The sequence below is a fragment of the Rhyacophila brunnea genome, unplaced genomic scaffold (genome assembly GCF_057557595.1).
Source record: "Rhyacophila brunnea isolate RB1 unplaced genomic scaffold, BYU_Rbru_1.0 scaffold_12, whole genome shotgun sequence".
Classification (NCBI taxonomy): domain Eukaryota; kingdom Metazoa; phylum Arthropoda; class Insecta; order Trichoptera; family Rhyacophilidae; genus Rhyacophila; species Rhyacophila brunnea.
This window is the reverse complement of record NW_028232774.1, coordinates 7,551,319-7,579,281: the sequence shown is the minus strand read 5'-3', so window position 1 is coordinate 7,579,281 and position 27,963 is coordinate 7,551,319. Positions and strand designations below refer to the sequence as shown.

The following is a 27,963-nucleotide window of genomic DNA, read 5'->3' as shown; positions in this document are numbered from 1 at the left end:
AGCTTCATTTAGCAATGCAATGGGATGGCGTCTAGATGTATCTATAGTCTAAGGTTGGCTCCTTTCAAATATGCGAGTATGACTTCGAAAAGACACCCACAGAGGGCGGTGCCCACTTGACTGGAAGTCGCAAGCGTTTGCAGACGGAATATAATTTAACCCTTCGTATTTTCACTCACAACTTAGCTTCAGCATAGTCTGACTAGCTCTGACCCTTTTGATCCTACAGGTTCTCTATTTTGAGAGCAGCTTACCACTACCCCTACTGAGACTCGTTTCTAGTGCTAAGTGTGGTTATCAAGTTATCAGCAAACTTATAATATTACTTTATTTTAAATTTAATAGTTACATATCAGATTCTACAATTCACTCAGTGCAAAAAAATATCAGTAGCTATTGAAAAAACAAAAAACAGCACTGTATGGTTATCTGTCAGTGACGATTCAGATTATATTCCTTTGCTAGTGCATAATTTGTTTAAATATCGAACATATAATTTGTTCATATTCAATGAAACAATTTACAGTACATTTTGGGCAGCGGGTTATGCATCACTCCCAAAGACCACGACCTTGAAGCTAGTTTTGGTTTATGATTTAATAACGGCCGTGCCATAAAACTCCGGAAATACAAACCCCGTTGAGCGTCCTCAAATATTACCAATATTGAGTGAGCGTTTAGTTTACGTGACAAACTTAAGTGAATAATAATAACATATTTTTTACCACGTGTATGTTCCCCACACCCAGATTATTTTGTGTCCCTTGGATATCAAGGGAGCAACCTTCCACGAGAGTACGGGATTGGGAGTTAGGTATCTGGATAATGGATTTAAAAAATGATCTTAAACGTTATTGGAAGTCCATATGATGAGATATCAACTGTGGCAACAGGTAAATTAAATAAAACGACATATTCTAAGTAATAGGTACTAATTAGATACATAGTTTGGATTTTCTATTATTATTTTAATAATTGCAAGTGCATTTCAAGTACAATACCGGATAGTTTTAAAATAATGTAGCTGTTTAAATTGCGCAACGATTCAATTAATTTGTAAACGCCGGCTCTCGTATCTCCGCGAGGAGATTCGCGATCAAGCGAGCTCGAGATTCAACATAACGGGACATCTCCGACGGTAACAACTTGCACTGAGACACTAATCACAAACAGACCAATGTTTCTTAAACATCTTAAAAATGTTTAAAAAAAAAAAAAAAAAAAGTAGTTTTGAAATAAGGTTTATTATTTGTCCTTTTCATTATTAATTCTATATCAAAATTGCGGACAGCAATTCATCTTTCATTATCTGCCTCTTTGTCGAAAAAGTGAGATTATTTATCACTCGGTCGGTAGTGTTGACGTTTTTAAAATAATTCCAGTGTTGCGAAGTGTCAAATATAATATTTTCATTAGATATTAGGACGAAAATGTGAATAATAAAAAACCATCCGGAGCAGTGGAGCACTATAAATTTTCGGTGCTCTGGGTAAAACCTTATTGCTCCATTGCTCCGTGCTTCCGCTCCGAGCTGCAGTCCAACGCTCTGGTTCATACACATGTTTCCACACATTGTATATTTTTTTATCGACAGGTGTATTTTGCTGTCATCTACTATGACCGCGAAATACGTGGCACTCTTCCTCAATAAATTCATGCATAACTTGGGTAAGGGAAGACCTTAAAACTATACAGCTAAAACTACGGTATTTTATGAAAATGAATTTATTAGTAGAATGCTGTTAACCGACAATTATTGGTGGAAATAATAAATTGTATTAATTACAATAAAACTCAACAAGTAGTAGGTATATATTCAACACAATTTAATTATGATTGATATAGATAATATTCTCAACTAATGAACTATACATTCCAGTGGCGAAGGCTCCATACTAAGCGATTATTTAAAGCTTACCTTCTATTTTCAAGTATTTAATTTAAATAAATAAATATCTATATTGTAGGTTATAATAAAAATATTGATTGTCATCTATCGTCGTTATTTATAAGTAGAGCATTTAATTCAGTCAAGTTTCGAATCAAAAATAAATGACGGAACGTCACAACGTGAGTGCTATTTTTAGAATTATTTCAACGATAATCCAAGCCGAATTTTCTACCGCAATTCAGTTGCCAACTTCATGCATGTCTGCGTTTTTGTTCCCGACTCGGAAGCGTAAACAGGACAAGCTTATGCGCTATGTTGATTTGTTTATTGTCTATGCTTATCTTTTAAAGCAAATAGTAAATAATAAGGATGATTAAAAAAAATAATAACTATTGTGTTCGATCACATATAATTTATAAATTGTTATTAAAAATAAATATTGTATTAATTCGCGATTATTATTTAGGTTACTTCAGTCATAGACAAACATAACATGCTATTCACAGTTCATGTCATTTTGACATTTCAAAGCGGTGATAAAGGTTTATTTTATAATACAAAATTCATTGTTTTGAATGTGGATAAATTATCTCATATTGTACCGAAATCATTCGCCAGTGCTTTAAAATATATAAGTATTTATTAAATTGTATAGTGTCCCGATAGAAAATGTGCGAACGATTGCATTTTAAAAAAATCATTCCCGAGATTGACGTTCCTTTAAAAATTAAAAAATATTGAAGCTTAACCTTCCAAGGGTTCATTTAGATTTGAATACAGCAAAAAAACTTATATTAGACATTTTCACAACAATTTATATGATACATATTTGTTTTTAACTGGCAGTTATACATTAAACAAACTTTTTTGTTGGCGATGCGTATTGTTTGGTAAAGAAAAATATGCGTGGAATTCTACTGCCATAAGTGATTTAAATAATTTGACAAATTCAGCGGTGAAACCTATGACCAGTGTGTCGTTGTCGTTGCACCTATTCATCAGTAGTAATATCGTAAGTATTATCTTCTTATTTCCCGTAAGTTACCTGACAAGTGTGCTCTTTTTCTCTGATCTCCACAGCTTACCTCTTCCCAAAAGTCACCCTTCGCCACTGATACATTCCTACAGCTATTTGAACATAATATTTATAAAGATAAATATTTATTAAATAGGTACATTAATACTATGTAACATTTCAGGAAAATTCTTTGTAGATACAAAAATATTTAATTTAAATTGACCTGGATTAATAGAATCTACTGTAAAACAGTAACAGGTACAGTCTACATAAAATAAGTATTAATAATCGAATCTAATGCGAGTTATTCAGCCAATCAAAGCGAATACAAACGTAACACCAATTATTAATACTACACCGTATGTTGTATTTAAATTAGTAAAAAAGTTTTTTTTTTAATTATATTACAAGTAAATTCCAAATATTGAAGATCTCTGTAAATGGGGAGCGCGGGGTAACGCTGGCATGAAATAATATAATAGAGAGGGAATTGTAACTTACGAGTTGCAAGTGAAGAAGAAGACAGTCTGTACCCAGAAGCATTTTTTATCTTGTGTTCATTAACTACGTAGAAATAAGAGCGACTGACTGACTGAGTTATTCTAATTGTTATGATCGTGAGTACTGATTAAATTACATGGAGGTTAATATTTTTATTGCTGAGTTAACATGTTATAGGTTTATGCACAATTTAGACATTGTCGATAAATGATTTAATACTGGGTTCAATTAGTATTGCATATTCAGTTTGTAGATAATAATATGATAATTGAATAAAAAAAAAATATATGAGAAAAAGAAAAACAGAAATTAAATTACTTTAAAAACACTGCCCAATAGTCCCGAAATGCACAAATGTAATAAGGTATGTATTTATTTAATTTATGAATGAGATGCCAGTTTCCAGTAGAGACCTTAATCCAGTATTACCATCAATATCTATTCTGAATTCTGATTATGGTACAAAGATGCAACATTGTAGAATTTATATATTAAAAAAAACTATAAGTATTAGAGAAAACATTTTTTCATTTGTGAAATATCACGTAACTGTCCCAACACAACTTTGACAGGCGTTTCTCGTCCTGTACGACAAGTTATACACCCGAAAAGGTTTATGTTTATATGTTGGAAGTTTGTTTACTTGAATACTGCATCTACCCGAATTACATTTCACCGTATTTTTAATCCTTTCACAAATATAAATAATATATTCTTCTTCTTTATAACACTACAACAGGCCAAGAGGCTCAATGACAGTAGTGTAGTTAGTAACAAAAAATAAATATTTACAAACAGCGAAAAGCGACACATCGCCCTTAATTCCTCAAGACAGAGAAAATTAAGAGCATACATAAGTGAAACGGCCAATAATTTTCAACAGTAGGTGGGGCGAAATTTTGGACTCGTCGCCAATCGGAGAACGACAGTCGAGGTGTGAGCACGTCAATTCGTTTAGTGATGGCGTCGGAGGAATATATTCTTAAATCGTGTAAAGATGACTAAAAAACGTTACGCATGTACTTTAAAAAGAAAACATGTCAATGAATATACTATTATTATTACTAATATAACAATAAACATACCATTAAATGGACGCATGTTGAATTTTTATGACAAATTATATTTCGTTCGGCTCGCGTCATTTGCACAATCCGCACATCGCCTAGTCACGATCTTTTTGATCATGCCTCACCTGAAATATAGCCTTAAAAAATGACATCTAAGAAGCCACTGAATGCCAACGTCAAAAGAATCCCGACTTTTGGGAAAAAAAATTATAAATTTAATTTTGTATGTTTTAGTGGTATATAGTTTGTTAGTAATGTATCCATACAATACATTTCGTAGATATTGGAGTCATGAAATGATGATAAAAAATACTGTATAAAAAATGAGGCGGCATTTTATTGCTGCCTAGGGGCGGGGTTTTGTCTAGGGACGTCACTGTATGTATGCATCCCCTGAATACAAGATATGGCCTGGACAGCCAAAGCTAAGATAGCTGGACTACGACAAAGGAGGTTTGAGGATTCTAGGCCAAAGCAATTGATAAGCATAGTTCTAAAAATGATTTTTTTGTTATAGCATTGTTTTAAGAATAATTGCATATTAATAATGTAGACGTCGTTAAGTGTCTACTGCAGTACTTGACACATACGGTTGGAAGAATAAAACAATTTTACACTATTTATGGTAATTCCATTATATTTCGTTTAACAAATTGTCGTAATTAAAATAAAAACGTTAAAAAGTCAATTAGTGCAGACTCTTAGGCACTTGACTGATATAAAATATAGAGGTAAACAGAGATCGAATGGCTGAACAGCTTTTCGAGTCGAGCGGAACAAAGAGATGCGAAGGTGAATGAAGAATGAGGAACGAAGCAGGCCGAGTAACGGAACCCTGAGGTCACAGGTCGAGGAGTTGTGGACCGCGCTGTGACGTCAGCGGGCGATGGGATATCGTGATGCCGAGCACAATGCAATGATATCGCCCCAGTATTTTAGTTTTACACTATACCAGAATAACTTGGGCAAATAATAGCGACCGGGATTTATACCGTAGGTGAGCTTCTGATATCGAAGTCTGACGTGTATCAAAATAACATTTTTTTTACCATGTCATTTGCCGAAACGTCTCTTGTTCACGATGTGAGCATAAATAATAACATAATTTTAAATAAATAATATCATATTTTAACGTCCGTGGTGGGAAAGCGACAATGATATTCGTGTTCCCGAAGTGACAAGCTATGTCGTGGGTACTATAATAGATCATACAATACTATTTTATATTATGTTCGGATGGTATAAATCTCTATAAGCATACAACAATAGCGTGAAGTTCGATAGCTTGAGAGTAGAGCCGGAACGGCGCTGAGCGAGAAAAAGCGATATAATAGGTTTGATGTACGTGATATTAGGAATACAAAATGTACCCATAATTAAATTCGGCCTATGTAATTCGCGCGCAGTAGAAAAACTCGCATCTGCGCATGTTCAAGGTCAAATTGATCCACCTATAAGATATCACGCCATATTGATTGATATGCAAAAGAATCTCTCTGGCAATAAAACATATACACTACAAAATTATCAATTACCAGTTAATCTTGAGATCTTGTATATCCAAATGTTTCTCAAACAATATAACCTGTAAGCATAAATTGTAATACCATATGGTTGAAGCTAACATGTAATGTACCCATTATGATTAATTTGCATTATTTTTTTGTTGTTTTTATAATCATTAATCTTATATAAATGTAATAAATGTGTATAAATGTACAGCTAAATAGTTATCAGCTGTGACTTAAATAATAAAAAAAGAATTATGAAACAACCCGCTGATTGATCGACACCAGGGTTTGCTCACACAAATAATTACATTAATTCGTAAACTGACTAAATTTAATATACAGATGAATGTGGCTGAAAATAGATCTCTATCTGCATTGCAATAATGGTCATTATGACTGCAAGTATACGATTAAATATTAACACATGCACAGAAAATGTGTTTTTATTTTGTTTTTAATATAACATATTCAAGACTGAACATACAGAATATTTAAGAATGTAACATTATTTTATTGAAAATAAACAATTTTGGAAAAACTGAATAAACATAATAATATTATTGTCTATAAGAAAAATCTTAGAAAAAATCTGGGAACGAGTTATTTCCAGCGCACACATTTTACTATTATAATGATTACTCTTAAAAAATTAAACTATCGACCAAAGTGTCGCTGTGAATATTGAATGACAATGACACTATCCAAACTATTAAAACAATGGTCACCATCTATCATTGGCGAAGACTCCATACTAGGCGATTATTTAAAGCCTAGCTTCTTAAGAAAAATAATTTTTATTATAATTTTATTATAATATAGTAAGTAATCGAAATTTTAATTTTGACGTCCACCACTTTAGATGTAATTCAAAAAACGTATCAAGTATTTGGTATAAAAAAATATACAACAAAGTTGATGTTTCTCATCCGAAAGATACTAGCAATATGAAATGGAAACACTGTTCTACCATACATACCGTATCCCACTAAATTTCCATCGGCATCCATAAGACCATAGATATCGCGTTACCTTTGCTCGGGCCATTCTTCGCGGAAGTTCATTTCTTTGTTATGATGAAGTCAAAGTTATGATAGAGTAGATACGCGTATTGCTCTCTCACACTGCTCCACATTGCGATGCCGGTGTTGCCCGCACCATCCCAAGGTGACTGGGTCAACCCGTTCGGCGTTCGTCGGGTGAATTACTACCATTAAGCCGGGCAACACCTGAAGTATATATAACTATGGAGGAGATGGGTTTTATATACAGAAATTCGGACACGAAAAATACTGAACGTAGGTAAGTAGATGGTACTTACGAGGTGGGCTGTCTAATTTGAATAATTATCGACAGTGCTAATACAAAATAGCGTATTGACAATTCTCAACTTTACAGGGAAGCATTTTTTTTGTTTTTGTTTTGAACATGGTGAATTAAATTTAATAGATAATTCAAAAGTTAAAAAAGAAGAACACGTAATAATGACCCAAAAACATGATATGATAATAAACAATAAATAATTGTGAAAGCATCAAACAATATAAGTACATAATATATTTAATAGCAGAGATGATTTGGAAATACTTAAAATGAATTTTTAAAATTGGTCAAAAATAACATTATAAGTGGCGTGCGATCATAGAAGCTGTAGATGCGGAGCATCCCCAGAAAGTTTCGATACATTCTATTATAGTATAACAACTTAACCTTGATATTGCGCAGATTACGATTTATTCTATTGCGCACGAATTACAGAGGGCAAATTTAAACATTGTTACCATTATTATTTCCGACTGCTCTTACATTATTCCTATTGCATCGTTTTCTCGCGCTCGGCGTCGCTCTAACTATGTCATATTTTCTGTCAAAATTATGATACTACACAACTCGTCACAGCATCCTTACTAGCAAATATCACCACACGCCACTGAGCCTTAGATATATTTGTCCAAATAAAAATTGTACGCGGATCCCAGTATGATTTTCTGTACCCCAGTAAGGATGTGTTTTATAAGAATGTGTCGAAGAAAGAAAGAATACGACGTTAATGTTATTTTAATTATTTAACCTGTTATGATAATAATGCAAAAAATGAATATCTATATAAATACGGCCCCCAATTTTTTATGGTAAGTATTTAATTTGGCATTGGCGAAGACTCCATCCATACTAGGCGATTAGTTCAAGTATTTTTTAATTGCATATTCACATGCTTATATTATAATCACTTGATTATTTTATATTCTATAAAAATAATTTAATTTTCCAACGACAGATGTAGGAATGTATTACAAAATAATCTGCAAAGGTTTAAAAAAATATATACCACAGCACACCATCTGTCTTAAATAAATTTCGAATTATTTATGAAGGAATTGTGGTATTTTTTCGTTTGGACTTTCCGTCACGTAACCTCAGTCAGTCTATCGAATTGGATGAAATATGGTACGCTCCTATCGCAGAGCCTAAAACCTTCGGGCATAATATTGTTGTCATGACTGCACTTGTCCAAAATAATTAATAATTAGATAATTTTAAAAAAAATCTATGGCGTTTAATCGTATATTAAAAAATTGTTTTTAAAAATAAAAATAAATTTGATCTAACGATTTTTGATGTGTAGAAATGTTTTGAAAAATACGTAATTTAAATTCATCGCACAATTTTATGTTGTCAGTGAGTTTTTGAAGTTTCATTGAATAGTGTGTCGTTGTCATTAGTGTGTTCATTAGTAGTCATATCGTATTATCTTCTTATTTCTCGTAAGTATACCTGGCAAGTGTGCACCTTTTCCCAGATCTCCACAGCCTACCTTTTTCCAAAAGTCACCCTACGCAATTGTAATTTGGCCACTCTTACACGTGACATCTGCTCCGAAAATAGTGAGATGCAAATAGAATAAGTGGTTGTTTAGGAAGGCAATAATATTGCGATTTACCCAATTATTCCAACTAACACTATGTACATAAATCAGAGCAATAAGACTAGTGTCGTTACTACCGATACTTTTCCGTGTACTAGTATCACCAATATCTACCGATATTTTTTTGAACTACGCAATATAGGTGACATCACTACGAAACTGATCTCCCATCAATACAGGTCAATCGAGTGATCCTAATTTACGGCCGTGCGCTGTGTATAGCGGTCAGACAAACACATTTTTTAAATGTAGATACGATGTATTCTTTGCAGGTGTGTTGCTGTCAGTGAGCAACTGAAAGTCATGGTTGTATTTTACTGGTTATCGCGGTACGCCGTTACATATTTAAATTTACTGTCAAGTTGTGATATAACGGTATTCTATCGAAGCGAGATAACTCGAAATATCGCAGGAAATAAATAACAACGTGAATCACCGTAGCAACTCAAAATGCCACCGTGTTATTCTTAATACATTAATACAAAACTCAACAAAAATCGGAATTAATAACAAGTGTTTGTAAACCTTTTAAAGAATATAATCATGTAATGAACATTTTTTTTTCATCGAATAATTCACAATATTTGAGATGGTAACATTCTTAATTGAACACACACAATTTGAATACACCTCAGATACCCACTAGAAAAAAAATGAAAACAGAATATTTCCGCTTGGCGTCGTATTAATTATGTATTTTCAATAAAGAATATTACGTTCCCAAATCTTGTGAAACATTCGTTGTGAAAAAAAATAGTTTATTAAAATACTAGTAAGTGCACGTACGTTATTACTAAAATTTTGATAGATTTTGACGCTGGCTCGGAAGCAATCAAAGGTATTCTTGGTACCTTGATTCAAACCACAGAAGCCGATTGTTAAAATAAACGAAATTTGATAAGCGCGTTAGATATCTATGAATACGACCTAATTTCGTCGTAATTAGATAGGACGCATGTAGCTCAATTGTTAAAGTACATTGGTGCGAATACAGGGAACGCAGGTTCATATCCCGCCAAACGCCGTATTTTTTTTTTAAAGATTTTTCTCCAACACCTATATTGCAATAACAGTGATTATTGCAAATTCGCGGTCATGTATATAACTCATTCTGCTTACGTGTGTCCACTGTAATAATAATATGTATGGAGTATCTTGGTATAAGTCAATGTAAATTATATAAATTTAAACCGTAATAACATTATATAAATGTCAGTAGGTAAGTTATAAGACGGGTTCCATTGTTTGGGCAGGAAACAATGAAGAGTGGGAGGAGCGCCAAGCGAGGCAAGTCGACATAAACACTGCCGGCGATAGCGACCGAAGACAATAAAAACATTAGCTGCACCTACTTCCTACGGAGAGAAAACGGATAAGCGCACCTTCACTTAAATTTACCAAATAACCTATGAGAAAATATAAGTTCCAAATATCAGTCATTGGAAAGGAACAGAAAGAAGAAGACGAATATGACACGAAAAAATAGCGTAGTATTTATAACACTCACCGAGAGCGGTGCACCAAGCGGCAATCCGGACGATATCCTACTGCCGTGATGATGGTGATGGTGGTGGTGATGCGAAGGAGGCCTGTTGTCTCTCCGTCTCCTATCCTTCGCGGGGTTGGTGCCTCCCCCGCTAGAGGCCGATCTCGCTCGTTCGTCATCTCCGTCTCCGATTTCCTCAGAGTCGGAGTCTCCACACGAAGCCCCTGAGGCCTCGCCGGTGAACACTGAGTCGTGCGACACGCTCAACCCGGATTGGTGAGCATGCGTTGATGCTGTGCTCCTGGTAAAAGAAAAATTATGACTCATTAAATCAACATTTAAATGATTGTTATAAAACAGTTTTATTAAACATTTTTCTGCAGCGTTATTCAACATGGGGAACACCGGACCGAAGGCCCACTAAAGTCATGCCGTGACACGAAACTGTAAACAGCGATGGTACTTCTAATTATTGCTCATATTTCGACTGCAATATGGTAAACTGTAGAAAATAATGACTGTTGCATATTAAAATAAATTGTTATAATCTGAACGAAATATACAATCGCTTCATTTATTGAGAAAAGTTTACCAAATTACATTCGAAGATAATCAATAACGAGCACTACTATCGTAATTCGCAGTTCAGTGCCATGGCATGAATATAGTCGGCCTTGACGGGACCCCTCTAGCGCATCTATTCTATATAAAAGGCTGCTATCGGCCGCTATCGGCGTTTGCGGCTATGAGGTGTTTTGTTACAATAAGTTAGTTGTAATTGGTAAAATAAGTGCAATGTTTAAACACCACCTCTCTCGGCTGTGTTAATTTTCAGAGCGAGATAGACAATTTTGAAAGTTTACACGGCTAACTTATTGTAACAATTTTAATAGATCAATTCATAAAATGTGATAAACTACCCTCGATAACTGCCGATAGCAGCCTTGTGTATAGAATAGATGCGCTGGGGGTACTCGAGAGATTCAGAGGAAACAAAAAAATGTTGGCATAATTATATCATGTGTTTATAATATTCTTTACTAACCACACTATTGCAATTTTGGCGAATTGGGGAAAAATGTATCCCGAAAATCACTGGCTACCGAAAGCGACACGAGCGTCACCCGACGGTCGCAATTGTCATTTCCTTCTCTCCCTTTACTTCGGAGTTCGGATACGCAACAATCAGAACATTAGTTGACAGTGTTCGCCAGGATGCCGATATAAAATTAAAGAAGTTACAGACGAAGCATAGATGTCATAAGTTAGGATAATGCTCCGGAAGAAGAGGAAGAATTGAAGAAACACATTTTTAATACCGATAAGACCAGTAAGTCTACTTACGTATTGCTGGCATCTAAAATAAACGCGGGTTATTAAAGACAATGAATTGTTTTTGATTAAAGCCGCGTTGACACGGTCCAAGTACGATCCAAATAGACTTGGATAGGAATAATTAGTATGAAGATGTCTCATCCAAGTGACAGCTTCATACTATTTATTCCTATCCAAGTTAACTTGGATGAGTAGGACGCGGTCCAAGTAGCTTGGATAGGAATAATTAGTATGAAGATGTCTCATACGAGTGCCATCCAAGTTAACTTGGATAGGAATAAATAGTATGAAGCTGTCACTTGGATGGCACTCGGTACAAGTGTACTTGGATCGTACTTAGACCGTGTCAACGCGGCTTAACGGAAAAATAGTGGAACAACTTAACCTCTTAAACTTAAACTATCGAACTTCTTATTATGTTGTATGTTTATAATTAAAATACCATCTTAAAAATCTGATGAATCAATAGAACAGATCGTCATCTCAATACTACAACTAGATAACTCTGATTTGGTCATTGTTGGAAAAATTAAATTTAAACTTTACTTGATTAACATAAATCGATTTTTTTTAAATAAAAATTAAAAGTGTGCTTGTCTAATTGGGAACAATTAAATAATTTTTAATTGTATGAAAAAATATTGTAGATAGGTATATTATTTATTTATTCATTTAATGCATTTATGGTTTTAAAGTTATCTAATATTTTCAAACACAAAATTAATACAGTTCCCATAAACATCTGACTTATATAGTTTTATCATTTTGTAGAGAAGGAAATGTAGAATCATATTCAATAGCTATTTCAAAAACAGTGAAAATCAAGTTATCTAGTTGCAGTATTGAGGTGACGAGATGAATGTGAAATCTGCTTATATTTATCTAATTAGTATTGAGCAACATTTCTACCTTTGTGACTTCATACTCAATTCAAACGGTTCCCTTATACCTATTCCCATTCTGATCTGACTAAATCCACCATTCCGAATCGCAATGTAGCCACAATGTTCAATCACATTAGGTAAACATTAAATTGCTTCTGTTTTGAATCAACCGTCTCATTTCTTTAATCCGTAATAAAACAATGAATTAAATCAGCTGGCAAATCCAGATTAGCAGGCTCGGCATGTTTACTAATAGACCTGATGCATTCGTGACATGTGCCCGTCGGGAATTGCAGGAAGCCGACAAATGCCCGCGAATGTGGTGGGCTAACGCAAACCGTTTCTTATCATTTTAATACATATAAAATATTAGCTCAGAAGAGAGAAGAAAATAAAACATAAACCAAGTCTGTACCTCAGAGCTTAAAGTGCGGAAGTCACATTTTTATCAGTTTTGAGTTAAGTACATAATATGCAGATTTAAATATTATGTATTCACGTTCTCTTAAGGTGACGCATCAGTGAAACGCCAAATAATTTTCAACTGTACGCGCGACGAAATTTTGGACTCGCTGCCATTCAGTGAGAGAATGTTGACCCAGGAACACGTCACTTTGCTGCGTGATGGCGACGGGTCAATTAATTCTAAAATCGTGTAAAGATGACTAAAAACGTTACCCATTTACTTTAAAAAGAAAACATGTCAATGAATATATCATTATTGTTACTAATAGAACAATAAACAGAACATAAAATGGACGTATGTTGGATTTATATGACAAATAATATTTCGTTTGACAGGCGTCATTTTCACCCGCCACCCGCAATCCGCGCATCGCCTAGAAACGATCTTTTTAGACCGTGCCTCAACTAATGCATGGCCTTAATGCTGAAAATTTGTGAGTCCAATTTCACGTCATGGTTTTCAAAATACTTACTTCTAAAACGACGGTAGTCGAATTATTATAATTTAGGGCTCAAAGAGCGGATGTCCAATTTAAGTATTTTTTTTCTTTAAGCTATAGCAAAAAGATTAATTGCAAAAGTGCGGAAGCCCAACATGCGGAGTTTTAGTCCGAACGCGAGTGAGTATTTTAACTAGATTAGATTAACTATGTTAAAACTGTTCTCCTGCAAAATATTGAATATGTGACTTCCAGACTTTCAGCTCTAAGGCACCTACAGAACAATGTTAAAAATGAAATACTCAGTAGGTACATCACTGAAAATGTCTATGTTCAAACCGAGCTGCTAGCTACGCTAATAACAGCGCATCGCGCTCTCGATCTGTCACGCCTGCAGTGTCAGTCTGTTGAGTGAGTAGTTAACGTATGCATCGTGCATTGTGGACCAAATACCCACAGGTTGTTTGCTACGGTTCGATTGAGGTGGACGCGTTATTCAAACATCCAGAATCTGGTACTACGATTTACCCAGTATTCGCTAAACAGCTATAACAATTAATTATCATAAACAATAATTTAATTTTTAAATCAATTGCAATGGATACGTATTCATAACAGAATTTAATTTTCAATTATTTTTTATAACATGTATTCGTACACACATTTATCGACACATCGTACATCGACAAATTATGATACTTTAACAGGTGGGTTTCGATTATATGTATTTATAGGTAAATCAATGTACAGTGGCAATATGGACACACTAAAGGTGGCTTGCGTGTTCTACATACACACACACACCATGCCCCCCACAAGGGGGAGCTGACAGGGCCCGACGTGGCAGGTCGACCAGTTAATTGAGATAAACACATACCAATAATTTAAGTACTCCAATAGAAAAAAAAGTCTAATGTAATTTTATTTCATAATTATTTTTAGTGTGCTTCCCGCCTAATAAAAATGATTATTCATCCAATATGGCTAAGGGTCGCATGTTACTTGGCTATCACAAAAAGGGGTCGCGATCAGTGCTTTATAATATGATGCCAAGCGTTGACAATTCAGGTGGAGTTTTTTTACAAATACCACCAATCGCTAAAAATACACATAATACCCATTAATTTATACGGAACCCTGGAATTCCGCGGAATATCGTTTGGGGAACGCTACTGTAGAACATTACAACACCGTTCTAAACTTTAGCGATATGTTGGGGGGGCCGCTTCAGGATATAGGGGCCATGACACACACACACACAATTTGCTTCTTCATGTAGCAAGCCATATCCAGCAACGGATATGGATTACCAATGATGGATTATGATCGTGTCGCAAAAGAGATTTTGATTCCCTACTCACTTTCTTTTGGGCGAGTCATCGTCTGTCAGGAGATGCGTCGAGGCACGGGCCCTGACATCCACCTGACTCTGAGGAAGCGCCCCAGTGGCAGAGCACCTGGATTCATTCTCGCCTCGCGGTGCTCTCCGTCTGAACATCCGACGCAGGCCACTGAGGAAGCGGCGCTTTTTGGTATCTGAACAAAAAATAAATATACATTTGAGAGACACAAAGAAGGTATAATATGTAATAGTGAACCAAGATCAAACATGAAGGACAAAGAATTCATGAATTTTTCATGCTTACCATTTTTATCAGAGTCAGTAACGTCCAGAGAAAGAGCAGCTCCTGCGCTTCCTGCCGTCACAACGGCTGCCATTTCCACTCCCCCCTGTAATAAAGAAAATAATAAAATTATAGTAGATCACAATAAATATATCCTTTTGAAACTCAATATAAACCTAAGATTGATTAGTGGGGGTACACATTCAATTTCAATTCATTTTTTTTATTTATTAAACACATTATGCTCATTTATAACAATTATTAGTTAATCACGTTAATGGTGTCAATTCTTAGTAAAAAGACAATGTATAAATTAAGATAAAGTTATAGATAATTAAGTGATGGTAGGTTGTGGTCGAAAATAAATATTCGAACGTTCCTGTAGTAACGGATAATCTGCAGATTTGACAATTGTCAAATCTTAAGGGGGGACATGCTCAGCGTAGGTCAAAATGGAGCTTTTATTCTATTTTCGAAGCATGATCCTGGACATTCCTTAAACGTTGTAGATAATCTATTTATATAATTTTGAAGCCTTATTATCCTTTATATTTATTTTAAACATTTGATGGCTGCATAAAGTATTTTTATTACATAAAATAGTATTCCTTTTAAACCTCTCGCTCTAATGTTTTAGAATATAGTTATATTTCAGTACATAAATGTGCAGTGGTGTTAAGATTTTTTAGGTTTATTAATTTTTAAACGGATTTATAAAACCATTAGTAAAATTTTTGTCGACATTAATATAGTGAAATATTTACGATATAAAATTATATTTATAATCTCTGTGATCCCAAATTTAACAAGAATTAAGTATTATTATATTATTCAAGAAATGGGCAAGATTAACACATTTGAAGATAATTCTAAAGATACTCATTATAAGCTATGTCTTTGACCATGCAAGTGTGATAAACATCCTACGAATAATGATTCGTTTTATAATAATTATTGACCTAAGAATAAAGTAGTGTTTTTTTGAAATACGCCATTTCTTTTGGCATTCCCCAGTGGTTAAGCTACAACATACGGCTATAGCCTTAAATTGACAAACTATAACTGAAGTAGGGAGTAAGAACATGTCAACGCGCGTGTTTGAACATGTACCTAATCGAAAAAAAATCTTTTTTTTAAACGGTACATGTTCAAACACGGTATGTCCAGGATCATGCTTTGAAAATAGAACAAAAGCTCCATTTTGACTTACGCTAAGCATGTCCCCCCTTAACCAGAAATTCAATAAATAGTTTGTATGTCGTAAAGTACGACTCACACATAAAAGGGGGTGATATCAAGATAAGGTAAAGAGGTGTCAGAAGTAACGATATTTTTTTAAAACTTGATTTTAGTGGAGTTGACAATTAATTACTACGACCTGATTTAACACATTTTCAAGTCATCCACTAATAATTTTGATACAAGCTTTTTCCTTTTTATGAATAAATCAGTGGGTCAAGAAAACATTCGAATGTATCGTATCGACGATGAAAACAAATCCACTCATGTTGTATTGCTATTTATATGAAAAATCTATTTTGTTTACGCACGGGTTGAAAAACGCTGGTACACAGTATGGAAACCGTCTTATTTGCAGTATAATATTATTATCTAAAATTATGATTGTTTTTTAGAATAATATTAATATGGTTCGATGATTTTTATCCTATCATATTAAATACGGTAGACAGATAGTTTAAATCTAAATTGGAAATTCAGTCACCTGGAATATAGGAGGAGAAAATAACATTATCATGTAGTTTATAAAAATATAATATTCCATAGTCCACGGCCTGAATATAGTCGGCCTTAGACCGAGTGTTATCATCCGTCCTATAATTATTATAATACAATTGTACCTATTATTTTGAACCTCCCACGATGGCCGAGTGGTAACACGTGTCGGCTCATGAAGTTGTGAGTCTCGGGTTCCAATACCAGTTCTGACAATATCACATGGCATTTTTTCTAATAGATTGAACAAGCGCTTGAGGCCTTGTCCACTGGGCGCGTGTCTCGCCACGAGTGCTTGTGGACGGCTCAATTAGGTCACATGTACCTAGAATGCGCGCGAGTCAAAACGCGCCATGTGTACAGGGACTTATATCTAATTCGCCTTAAAAAATTTGTTAAGAAACCTCTTCATCAGACGGCCTCAGGATTGTAGAGCCAATTAAAAAAACGATTTCCCGAAAAATATTAAATAGTACCTACGTATTATCGGGGGGGGAGGGTTGAGAGAGACACAAATGTGTCATTGCCGTTGCGTTCTTGTCTATGCTCTAGAAATGAGCATAGACAAGAACATTAGTTGTAGGGCTGTATAAAACCTCTACAGTACCTACATACTACAATGTTACGCCAAATGTGCCAAATAATTTTGAAGGTGTTTTATTTTGTAATTTTGAATACCTACCAAAAATATTCCTTTATTTCCTTTTTTTCGAAATAATATAATTTTCAGAGCGTTGGAGCGGAGCTTGGAGCACTGGAGCAATGGGATTTTACCCGGAGCCGGAGCACCGAAAATTTGTAGTGTTCCACTGCTCCGAATGTTTTTTTATTTATTTAATTTTTGTCCTAAAATCCAATAAAAATAATATATTTTGACACTTTCCAACACTGGAATTATTTGAAATGTGGCAACACTGCCGAGTGATAAATAACCTCACTTTTTTGACAAAAGAGGCAAATAATGAGAGTCGATTTGCTGTCGGATTTTGTTTAATACGTAGTATTAATAACGAAAATGACGATTATTTTAAAACAACTTTTTTTTTTTATTTGCATATGTACATATAATACTTATTAAAAGTTTTTACCCGGAGCGGAGCAGACCCTGGAGCGGAGCCGGAGCAAGTATTAGATCCCGAAGCGGAGCTGGAGCGAAGCAACTCAAAAAAGGATCAGCTCCAACGCTCTGATAACTTTTACACCTTTGTACTATAATCAGCACATTATTATAAAAAAATATGACAACACTGAGTCGACTTATCACTTTAGTAGATACATTTCTGATAATTTGACGATATTCTTAATCATAACCCGATATCTACAGCATTGAAACTTTGGGGTAACAACCGATAACGAAGTTGGTTTCATAATAATAATAAATAACATTACTTACATTAAGTTGTGTAAAGTAAAGTGAGTGAAGCAGCACTAAGGTAAGGCAGGTAAATATTAGAGGTAAAGTTTGATTGATTAGCATAGGGTAAAGGTACACAAGGTGTGTAAATATCAGTGGCGAAGGGTGGAGGTAGGCTGTTAAGATCCGCCATAAACAGTGCACATTAAACTTTTTCACACATACATATTTGTTTTCATTGAAATAAGACTACAATTTACAGATAGTGTTGGTTAGTTTTTAAAATTCAATTAAACCCTGAGAAACCAAGCCATAATAGATAATAGTCAAAAAATACATGTCTATCTATAAAATATCTAAAATTATGCAATTAAATCATACATAACTTTGAATATTTTATAAATAGAATAATATTTTTTATTTATTATAGTTTGGTTTAGGCAGGGCTTAATGAATTTAAAAAATTAACCAACAATATGTGTAATATGTATTTGTAATACAATGAAAACAAATAACTATGAATGAAAAAGTGTGCACAATTTTGTCGTATTGCCCAAATTAGACCAAAACTATTATGGTATCGTTTAGACCGGGTTTAATTGATTTTTAAAAACTAACTAACACCATCTGTAAATTGTAGTCTTAGTTCAATAAAAACAAATACATATGACTAAAAAAGTTTAGTGTGCATTATTTATAGCGAATCTTAACAGCCTACCTCCACCCTTCGCCACTGGTAAATATGGTGGACAAACAATGGTTTGCCCTATAGGCATGTGACATATAATTTATATTGGTCACAGTACTCGACGTTACCCTAATAAGGCACTTGCATGCTCACAAAGCAATCGCAAACATAGTTTAGGTTTGCTCTTTCAAGCCTATAATTATATTATTATCTGGACTTGTCAGTCCACATAAACAAAAATTATTTACAAAGCATGCGAAGTGAAGTTCATTGAAATGTGTTTAAAAATTGACATACGAGTATTTTAACTATGAAAACAGAATCGAATGATTCAGTTGTCAGAATGGGCAGGTGGGGGTGTTTGGTGTATTTAAAAATAACTGAGGTTTGACTATCAAAACCAAAGAACAGATTAATATGATATAAATCTGAAAACCAGTTTCCATGGGCCAAAGTATTTAAATAGGGTTGGCTTTATAATTATATGCCTTTTAGGCCTTCTGGGCATATTATGATACATACGTAACTATTGTATTGAAAATAACAACTGGTGTTCAGGTTTATCCCACATTTCTCTACACTCCAGATCCGTACCCTAGGCATAAATCAAAACTGAGCGCGATTTGCAACTTTCTTATGTGCGTATAGGCAAGGCCGTGCGAGGACAGCGACGTCACACGGCAAGCCAAAATGCATGACAAAGTGCGACATTTCGAGATTATACCTACGCTGCATGTCGGGTGAAAATAGTTACGTGTGAATTCAGCTGTTTTTTTTCAAGCTAGAATGACGCATTCTACCAATTCCGGCAAAACGTGTGTTTTATCAATAACGATGACGTCACATCAACGTATTCGATACGTTGCATACGGACGAGTTTAGATGTGCGAGGCAGCTTAGGGTTCTGTCCTAACAGAAGCAGTGTAATTTTAGTCGCTCAGAAAACGGTGAGAAAAATCTGTGAGTGATCGCAACCTCAAATCATGAGGGGAGAATGTATGTATAATATACCTATATATGCCTCGTATATAATTTCAGACGAATAAGACTTCTACGTATATTTTGTCATTTTCACATAAACTTATGAATCGTATTACGAGTGGATTTTCTATCATACATATTTCCTGGAAACTGTGCGAAAATAGCCTTTGAAATTGAAGCATCACTGTTTAAGAATTTATACTATTTCTTGGAACATGTTATTGAACTGCACATTATATATACACAAATTTATCATCATAATAATATTTAACTCCAATACAATAGTAAATATGGGCAAGTTCCACGAGTTATGATGATAATCTATATATCACAAGTTTTATTGAGTCAGCGGAAACGCAGTATTTATATAAAACTTATAATGAAAATATATACGACGATACGATAGTACCTAATAGGTATAAAAGATTATCATTCCGGGCAGTATTTCAATCCCAGGATAGAGGGTAAACATGTATTATAACAAAAAATAATATTATTTGTTATTCCACACTTTTCACCACATTTTTTTCCACATTTTTTGTATGATTGAGCACAGGCGCGTGCACGAAGGGGGGTTCGGGTGCGGTGCCTCCGAGCTGGTGAAATGTAAATGGGCCTAACATGACGTTCGGCAAACACTGCCTACTGGACAAATACAATTGTACAGTGATACTCAAGGAGCAATAAATAAGATACTCTGAATCGATGAAACCCTAGGTCGCCGGATCTATGTGACAGCGAAGAACTAGCACCGAGAATAGTGGAATAAGCTAAAAGCTGCCTTCGTACAGTCTATCAACACAGTATGCTAATACTAGATTACATTAATTATTGTATCATTCTGTAGTTTGATTCTTCTTCCATGTCCATTTCTGTGTCGAAATCAAAACAGATATACGCACAGAACCAGACTACGGGCAACAACACAAAGTCACAATGTCAGAAACAATTCAGTAGAAACAATAGAGCATCAGTCCATGCAAGCGCATTTGTCAACTTTGCAGATCGGGGAGACCCTCAAAGGATGCATACAGGATACAGCCTTCGACGATAATATGCTCAACGGTGTCAATTGTTGATCACACATACAATAGACTGATTTTAATACCCAATTAAAGAGAAGTTACTCAAATCTCTCCGCTTTAGTAGGGTTGAAGCATACTACACAACATCGTGTATAAAATAAATATAATTGAAGGTTACTTTTATTAGTTACTAGTAGAGGTTGTAACCGAGATTTCTTATCTCGAGAAATAACCAGAAAGAGTGAATCTCGAAAAATATTTTTTGCGAAACATTTCAACAATTCCCATTTTTCGAAAAATCATCGATGAGAATTCGAGAAAATGTTAACAGGCAAAATTAACAAAGGTAGGTTTAAACGGAAAAAGAAAGCTATCGACTAAACCGGATTTTGAAAAAATCGCTGTTAAAAAAATGGCAAAAGAAAAGTAAACAAACCCTCCTAACTTTGAAACTGAACGAAATTTTATAAATTCGACGGTAGACATTTTTCGAGAAATCAATCAATTCAAAAAATATTCTTAAATTCGAAAAAGACAAGAAATCACAAGTAAGTAGGGATTGCAATACCGGTATTCCAGTATTTTTCGATACCGAAATACCGGTTTTAAAAACGAGACAATGCCGATATATTCGGTATTATAAGTGGAAAGAAAATGTATTAATTAACATGGAAGGTTTAAGAAGACTATATTATTTTGTCTGGTTACGTCGTTAGTTTGTACTATCAGCCCTGGTGGCGAATATTTCGTGATTGAATAATAATTATACTCTATAATGGACTTGCCTGTGCCTATTTTTTATGTTTATCTACTAAAGAGTAGCTTATAAAATAATGAAAAAATATAATTTTGTGGAAATAGTGAGCAACATTGCATTTAGTTTTACTTATTACGGAGTAAAAGTAAAGAAATTGCAAGTTATCAGTGGGACACAATATACACGTCGAAGAAGAACTTTATAATATAAAGTTATTGAAAGATCATTCGAAGAAGAAAGTACCAATAGTTCAACTACTGGGTGTTTGTAAACATCGGTAGGTATCTCTACCGTATCTTACCTTTACATAATTTTAAAGGTTTAAATAATTATATGTAGTACCTATTTAGATAATTTTGCGATAAAATATTAATATTTTAAAGAAATTTTTATTTTTTTCATATATTTCACGAATAAGGTATTCAATAGGAAATACCGAAATACCGAAATACCGGTATTGGTATATTCATTCGGTATTGCAATCAACAGCTCTGTTTGTATATAACGTGTTATTTTTTGTTGTTTGTTTGAAAAACATTTAAATGTCACATTGTCAACGCATTGATTTTATAATATCCACAATGTGTAATAATTGACGGAAAACACTGTAGTAGGTAGATATATAATATGTTTTATTTTAATTAATTCATTGTAAAATAATGAAATTCCTCACCTACGGTGATAGAGGCTAAATTATACTTTCTAAATTAAAGATTATGCAAATATAACCTTTGTCACCATTAAAGATTATTAGTTATCTCCAAGGTTCAGACTGCATTTGAATGAAACATATTATATAAGTGGGCAATGTTGTGACATGTTCAATATCAAAAGATTTGATTAACATTTAAACATGTAAAATAAGCCTGTTGGTATATTGCTTGACATGTAATCAGATAGAATATATAGATATACGAATACATATTTGTACGAAGCCCCTGGAAAGCTCCTAAAAACGGCACTTGAATATCACGTTACGAATGGATAGAAGATTACTTAATAAAATAATTATGTATGTCGTTACGTCAATGCCTAATTGTATTTACGTCTGGTTACATGTAATTAGGTTAAATGTAAAGCAGACAGGAGTACGCGATGTATTAGACGTTGCCAAACAGCTGAAATGGAGATGGGCGGGGCACATTGCTCGCCGAAAGGACGGCCGATGGACAAATGCCGTCATCCAGTGGTACCCAAGGGGCACGAAACGGCCACAGGGTCGCCCTAAAAGCCGCTGGATTGACGAACTGATAAGTTCGGCGGAAATACGTGGCAGCGAACGACACAGGACCGAGAGAGTTGGAAGAAGCTTGGGGAGGACTTCATCCAGCAGTGGATTGACCCCGGCTGATGATGATGATGACATGTAAATTGTACGTAAAACATTTCACCGTGGCACAGTTCGCCGTGAGCTTTCTTATCGGAAAGAGATGACCGTATACAATATGGTTTACAATTTTATTAAATAAAATATGAACATAGCTGATTTTTATCAAAATTCATGAATTCGAGAATGAAAACCTAACCTAACCTAACGAATAATCCAGTATATCGCCTATATTCAAAATTTGTTTGCTGCTGGCTTCCCGTAAAGTGTAAACCGACAAAAACCGTGTATAATTTAGACATGAATTGTATTCAGTACTATACAACCCAAAGAGGTTGGACGGTCTTTAATATACGGCCATATATTTCCAATACAACATTTCACGGTGAAGTGTGATACGGCGAACTGCATACGTACAAATTTCCGGACACGGATTTGTCTGGCTAAGTTATATATAATAAATTCTAATGGATTCAAGCTCTGTACTATTCCATTTAAGTCGTTTTTTGCGACCCGGGTTTCGCCTTTCGGCATCTTCAGGCGTCGTGTACACTCACCAAAGGCAAATACACACTGACAACGAACACCCTTAACTCTACCTTATATAGGTAGTAAATCGATACAATAAAGTAGGTAAAAACACCATTACCTACCTATTTAGTCAGAAATTAAAACAAAAAATACAATAAACAAATTATGAATAGCTGAAGTAAAAAACCTAATTAGTAAAAACCCTCTCTTATTAATAACAATACACTGGACAGCATATTATTATAATAAATCGTCAAACCTAATAATAGGTCAAAATTCTTTATAACAATAAAAAATACTACACTCAAGAGGTGTAAATCGTCAATTCTAAGAAAAAATAATTAATCGAGTTAACTATGAGATATTAGTCTTTAATAATACTCTTACAAGGTACATACTTTTAAAACATTATAATAAATGACATAATCTGTATGCGAGGCCTACTGTCTTATGGTGGGGAGAGTTCAAAGGAAATTTCAGAAACTTATTTACATGATACTATTTGAACATATCCTTGACTCTGTTCAGCTAATTTTTCCTCGGGTAAGCTTTAGCGAAAACACAATACTGAACAACTATTTTACCTTATTAGAAATAACTTATAAAATAAAATCGGTTATCACTTAGTGTTCGCCAAAGCAGGTATAGCCAACACGACAATTATTGTGGTCGAAGTATTCGTACTTTTACAACATTTTTAACGGATTAAAAGTTAATCTTTTCAAAACATTCATTTACTTGGTAATTCATTATAAATTATAAAACCAATAAAGTGATAAGTGATAACACATTTTATAAAAAAAATATTAAAAGTTTTTAATTAAATCGATTGAGAATTTTGTATTTAAAACGGTAACAAAGAAATAAGGCAATAAGTAACATGATTAGTATATTTAATACTGGTGAAAATATAGATGTATACTCGGTTAAAACCTCGTTACTAGGATATATAAAAATATATAAAATTAAACATAGATATTGGTACTCGTAACAACCCATGCAAATACAATGATTGCTCATTCAAATGCTTGCGACAAAACACGTAAAATTACAAATAGTTTTTTTTACCGTGTCCAATCCTAATAAGATCATATGGGCGTCCACAGAGAGGAGGTTTGTATTAACAGATTTTGTTTTTACGAGAAATGGATGTTAGCCACTTGCCCAACCTAATAGATCCATACTCGGACTCATACACAAATTGAAAAACAATATGCGCACTTGCCAGACCCAGGATCGAACCTGGGACCCACGACATTATAGACCGACGATTAAGCCGCTCGGTCATAGTGGGCGTCACAAATAGTTACTGGTGAAAAACTACCATTGTAATATTTGTTATTTAAAACGTTTCTATTTTGGAAGAAGCATTGATCTGTGTTTAGTTAGTATACCAATTTGTTAGGTAGCTCTAGCTCTCGGCTATATTTTTATGCAAAAAGGCAATTACAACAACTTTGGCAGAGTTGGCTACCCCTCGAGTAGGGGAATTTACGTATTGATTTTAAAACTAATTATTTTGTTAATTCTACGACAATATTCGTTTACAAAAAACTTTGTTTTAAAATCAATGGAGTTAAATCACGATAACGTTAATAACTAATAATTTAATTCATATCTTACATGTATCTACTGCCAAAATTGTATAGCGAAATAAAACGTTTATTGAACTTTAAACTATAGGTACGATAGGAAATTAAGTAATATAAAATAAATATGGATATTTTCATGTGCGCTAACTTTTAAAATGAAACACAAGTGTCATATCACTTTACCACGTCTTCATAGATAAGTGAAAGAAGAACAATAAACTAGATAAAAGTATTCGCCATTCTTGTTACACGACGTGACTGCATCATTTTCTCTATCTGGTCACGTTTTCGATGCGAAATAATGATGACGATATTATCAAATTGTATGTCTTCAGTTATTCTTTGACACAAACGCTAGTGACGGGTTTGAGTCGGGTAGATCATTGCTTCCCAACATTATTCGCGTTACGGCGCACTATTCAAATTAAAACGTTCACGGCACACTGCACTTTTTACCTCTTATATTAAATCAAATCAAATTTATTTATTTATTTTACATATAATGAACATACCAAATTATAAATTCAAAGCGTTCACGACATGACATAAAATAAATGTTAATAATTTTTAAAAATAAAAATACAGAGAAGTGTGAGTTAATAATACAATAAGTAGTAAAATAAGAAATAAAATAAGAAAAGAAATAAAATAAAATAACAAAACAAAAGTAGATGGAAGCACACAGAGTGAACTTTGATAGACCCGATCTTAAAAACTTATAAAACAACGTCCACCTAAATTCACCATCACGGAAGTGGAATACATCAATATCCAAAGCGATTTCATTAAATATGGTTATTGCCCTCCCAATTAGCATTACTAATGGCAGGTTAGTTATGCACCTTGGGAGAACAAACAACGGATTCCCTCGATTCCTAAGGTAATCATCAGAGACACACAAGCCAACACCACCAAGAATGGCAGAGTTCACATTTACGCCGCGTATACGTCTGAAAAATATGTAGCTAAATAAAGATCCCTTCTAAATTTTAAGCTACAGTATGTAAGCATACCTAAGAGAAAATCAGTCGGATAGAGCCACCGATAGTCTCTCAAAAATTTATTTTGGACTCTCTCCATCATAAGGCCGTACTTCAACTGATGCGGGGCCCAAATGATAGACCCACTCTCAAGTCTGCTTCTAACTAAGGAGTTATAGAAAATTTTTAGTAAACACTTAAATGCACATAATTCTAATGCTAATGTTCGTTAATAGAGTTGGAATCTTAAACACACCAAATTTAATATTAAAAGAGAGTCATTGTTAACAAAATATTGTTTCAAAGGATAAGCTTAGATTAAAATCTATTGGCTTTATATTTATTTGGTAATATGATAATTATTACCCCATAAACAAAAAAACCACCCGTTAAAAGAACCCCCAAAACATCCAGACGACTTAATCCCCCTCCATTTGAAATGTCACTATATTAAATTAAATATGATAAAATAAATAAGTACTTAAATAAAATGAGAAAATTTTGGATTATAAGATCTATTTTGTACGTTTGTATATCGCTGATAAACTTTCGGATCTTGCTTTAAACTAAGTACATTCTTTGGTGAAAATTTCAATATTTTACAAATGAATTTTCGCCCTCCCAACTGGGAATACCGAATGAAAATATCAATACCGTTATTTCGGCATTTTTAATTGGAAACCGGTATTGATCTTAGTTAAAACATACAGGAAAAAAAACAAAAATATGTGTAATTGTATGTCATTAAAGCCAGCGCTCGAAATGGAAAATTTTACGAACCAGAGCGCTGGATAATTTTACGAAAATATGTACATAAATAAATATAAATACGTAGTTATCCAGTTTCATGTGTATTTTATAAAAATAAGTGTGTTGGATTAATTTGTTATATAATAAATTAATGTTTCATTGAGACAGCGATAATTTTGTGAATTGTATGAACCGGAACGGCGCTCCGGTCCATTTCGAGCCCTGATAATAGATTTTAAAAAAACTTTTCAAAACATTAATATGATATATGTACCTACTTATAAAAAATATATAAGTACTTAGTGGAAATGCTGACCCTTACAAACACCGAGAATTTATTGATGATTTGAACTAAAATATGCCCTCAAAAGGCTAGTTAATCAAGAGTGGAGTCTGTTAGTCTTGATCTTATCTTCGTGTCAGGCTGCAGAATTTTTTCACTTGGCATATTATCATGAAATATTCGCGGCCATGGAGGGCCACTTAATAATAATAAAAACGTAAAAGTAAATATTAAACTGCGATTTCAGATAAGTCAAAATGTACGCTCGCCAAGTTCTAAAATCCACGACTGAAAGCATTTCAGTGAATTACTTTCGAAAATAATTCCGAAATATTGCCTACCGCAAATCGACGTGTTACAACTGGCGTGTCACTAAAGTAATGGTAACTATGATAATTATAATAAATTTGATTTCTGTTTTTTTTTAATAGGTACCTACCGAAAATACCAGTATTTTTTTATTTTGGAAACCGGTATTTTTTATCCCTAAATCCACGCCACTTTGAGTAGGCGTAGGCATGCTTGAATTTTACTATACGTAACAATATCTTGCGGCACATTTTCCAATCGCTGGCGGCCTACCGGTTGGGAAGATCTGTGATAAATAATGAACAAGGGATGCGAATAAAGTAACGAAAGTTAAATAACATAATAAATAGATCGCCGTATTCCACTTCGTTGGGCTAATTTCAGTAAGTCAGGGATTATGATTCTTCGCTCACAAATTCTTCCCGGGGACTTTCACAAATTCTTTTCCGCCTATATTTAAAAATATATTACGTAGTGATAAAATGTGACTATATGTTGATTTT

General features: G+C 34.0%; 1 protein-coding gene across 1 annotated transcript in view; it reads right to left on the bottom strand.

Annotated features, from left to right (window-relative positions):
* The window catches only part of LOC147077731 (uncharacterized), a 332,063-nt gene that overhangs the window by 185,430 nt on the left and 118,670 nt on the right, over window positions 1-27,963 (bottom strand). The window contains exons 3-5 of the mRNA XM_085960707.1: window positions 15,171-15,255; window positions 14,886-15,060; window positions 10,422-10,701 (exon numbers count right to left, since the gene is read on the bottom strand). Coding sequence (XP_085816833.1) covers window positions 10,422-10,701; window positions 14,886-15,060; window positions 15,171-15,243 — 528 coding nt within the window. The 5' untranslated portion in view covers window positions 15,244-15,255. The remainder of the gene's footprint in view (window positions 1-10,421; window positions 10,702-14,885; window positions 15,061-15,170; window positions 15,256-27,963) is intronic.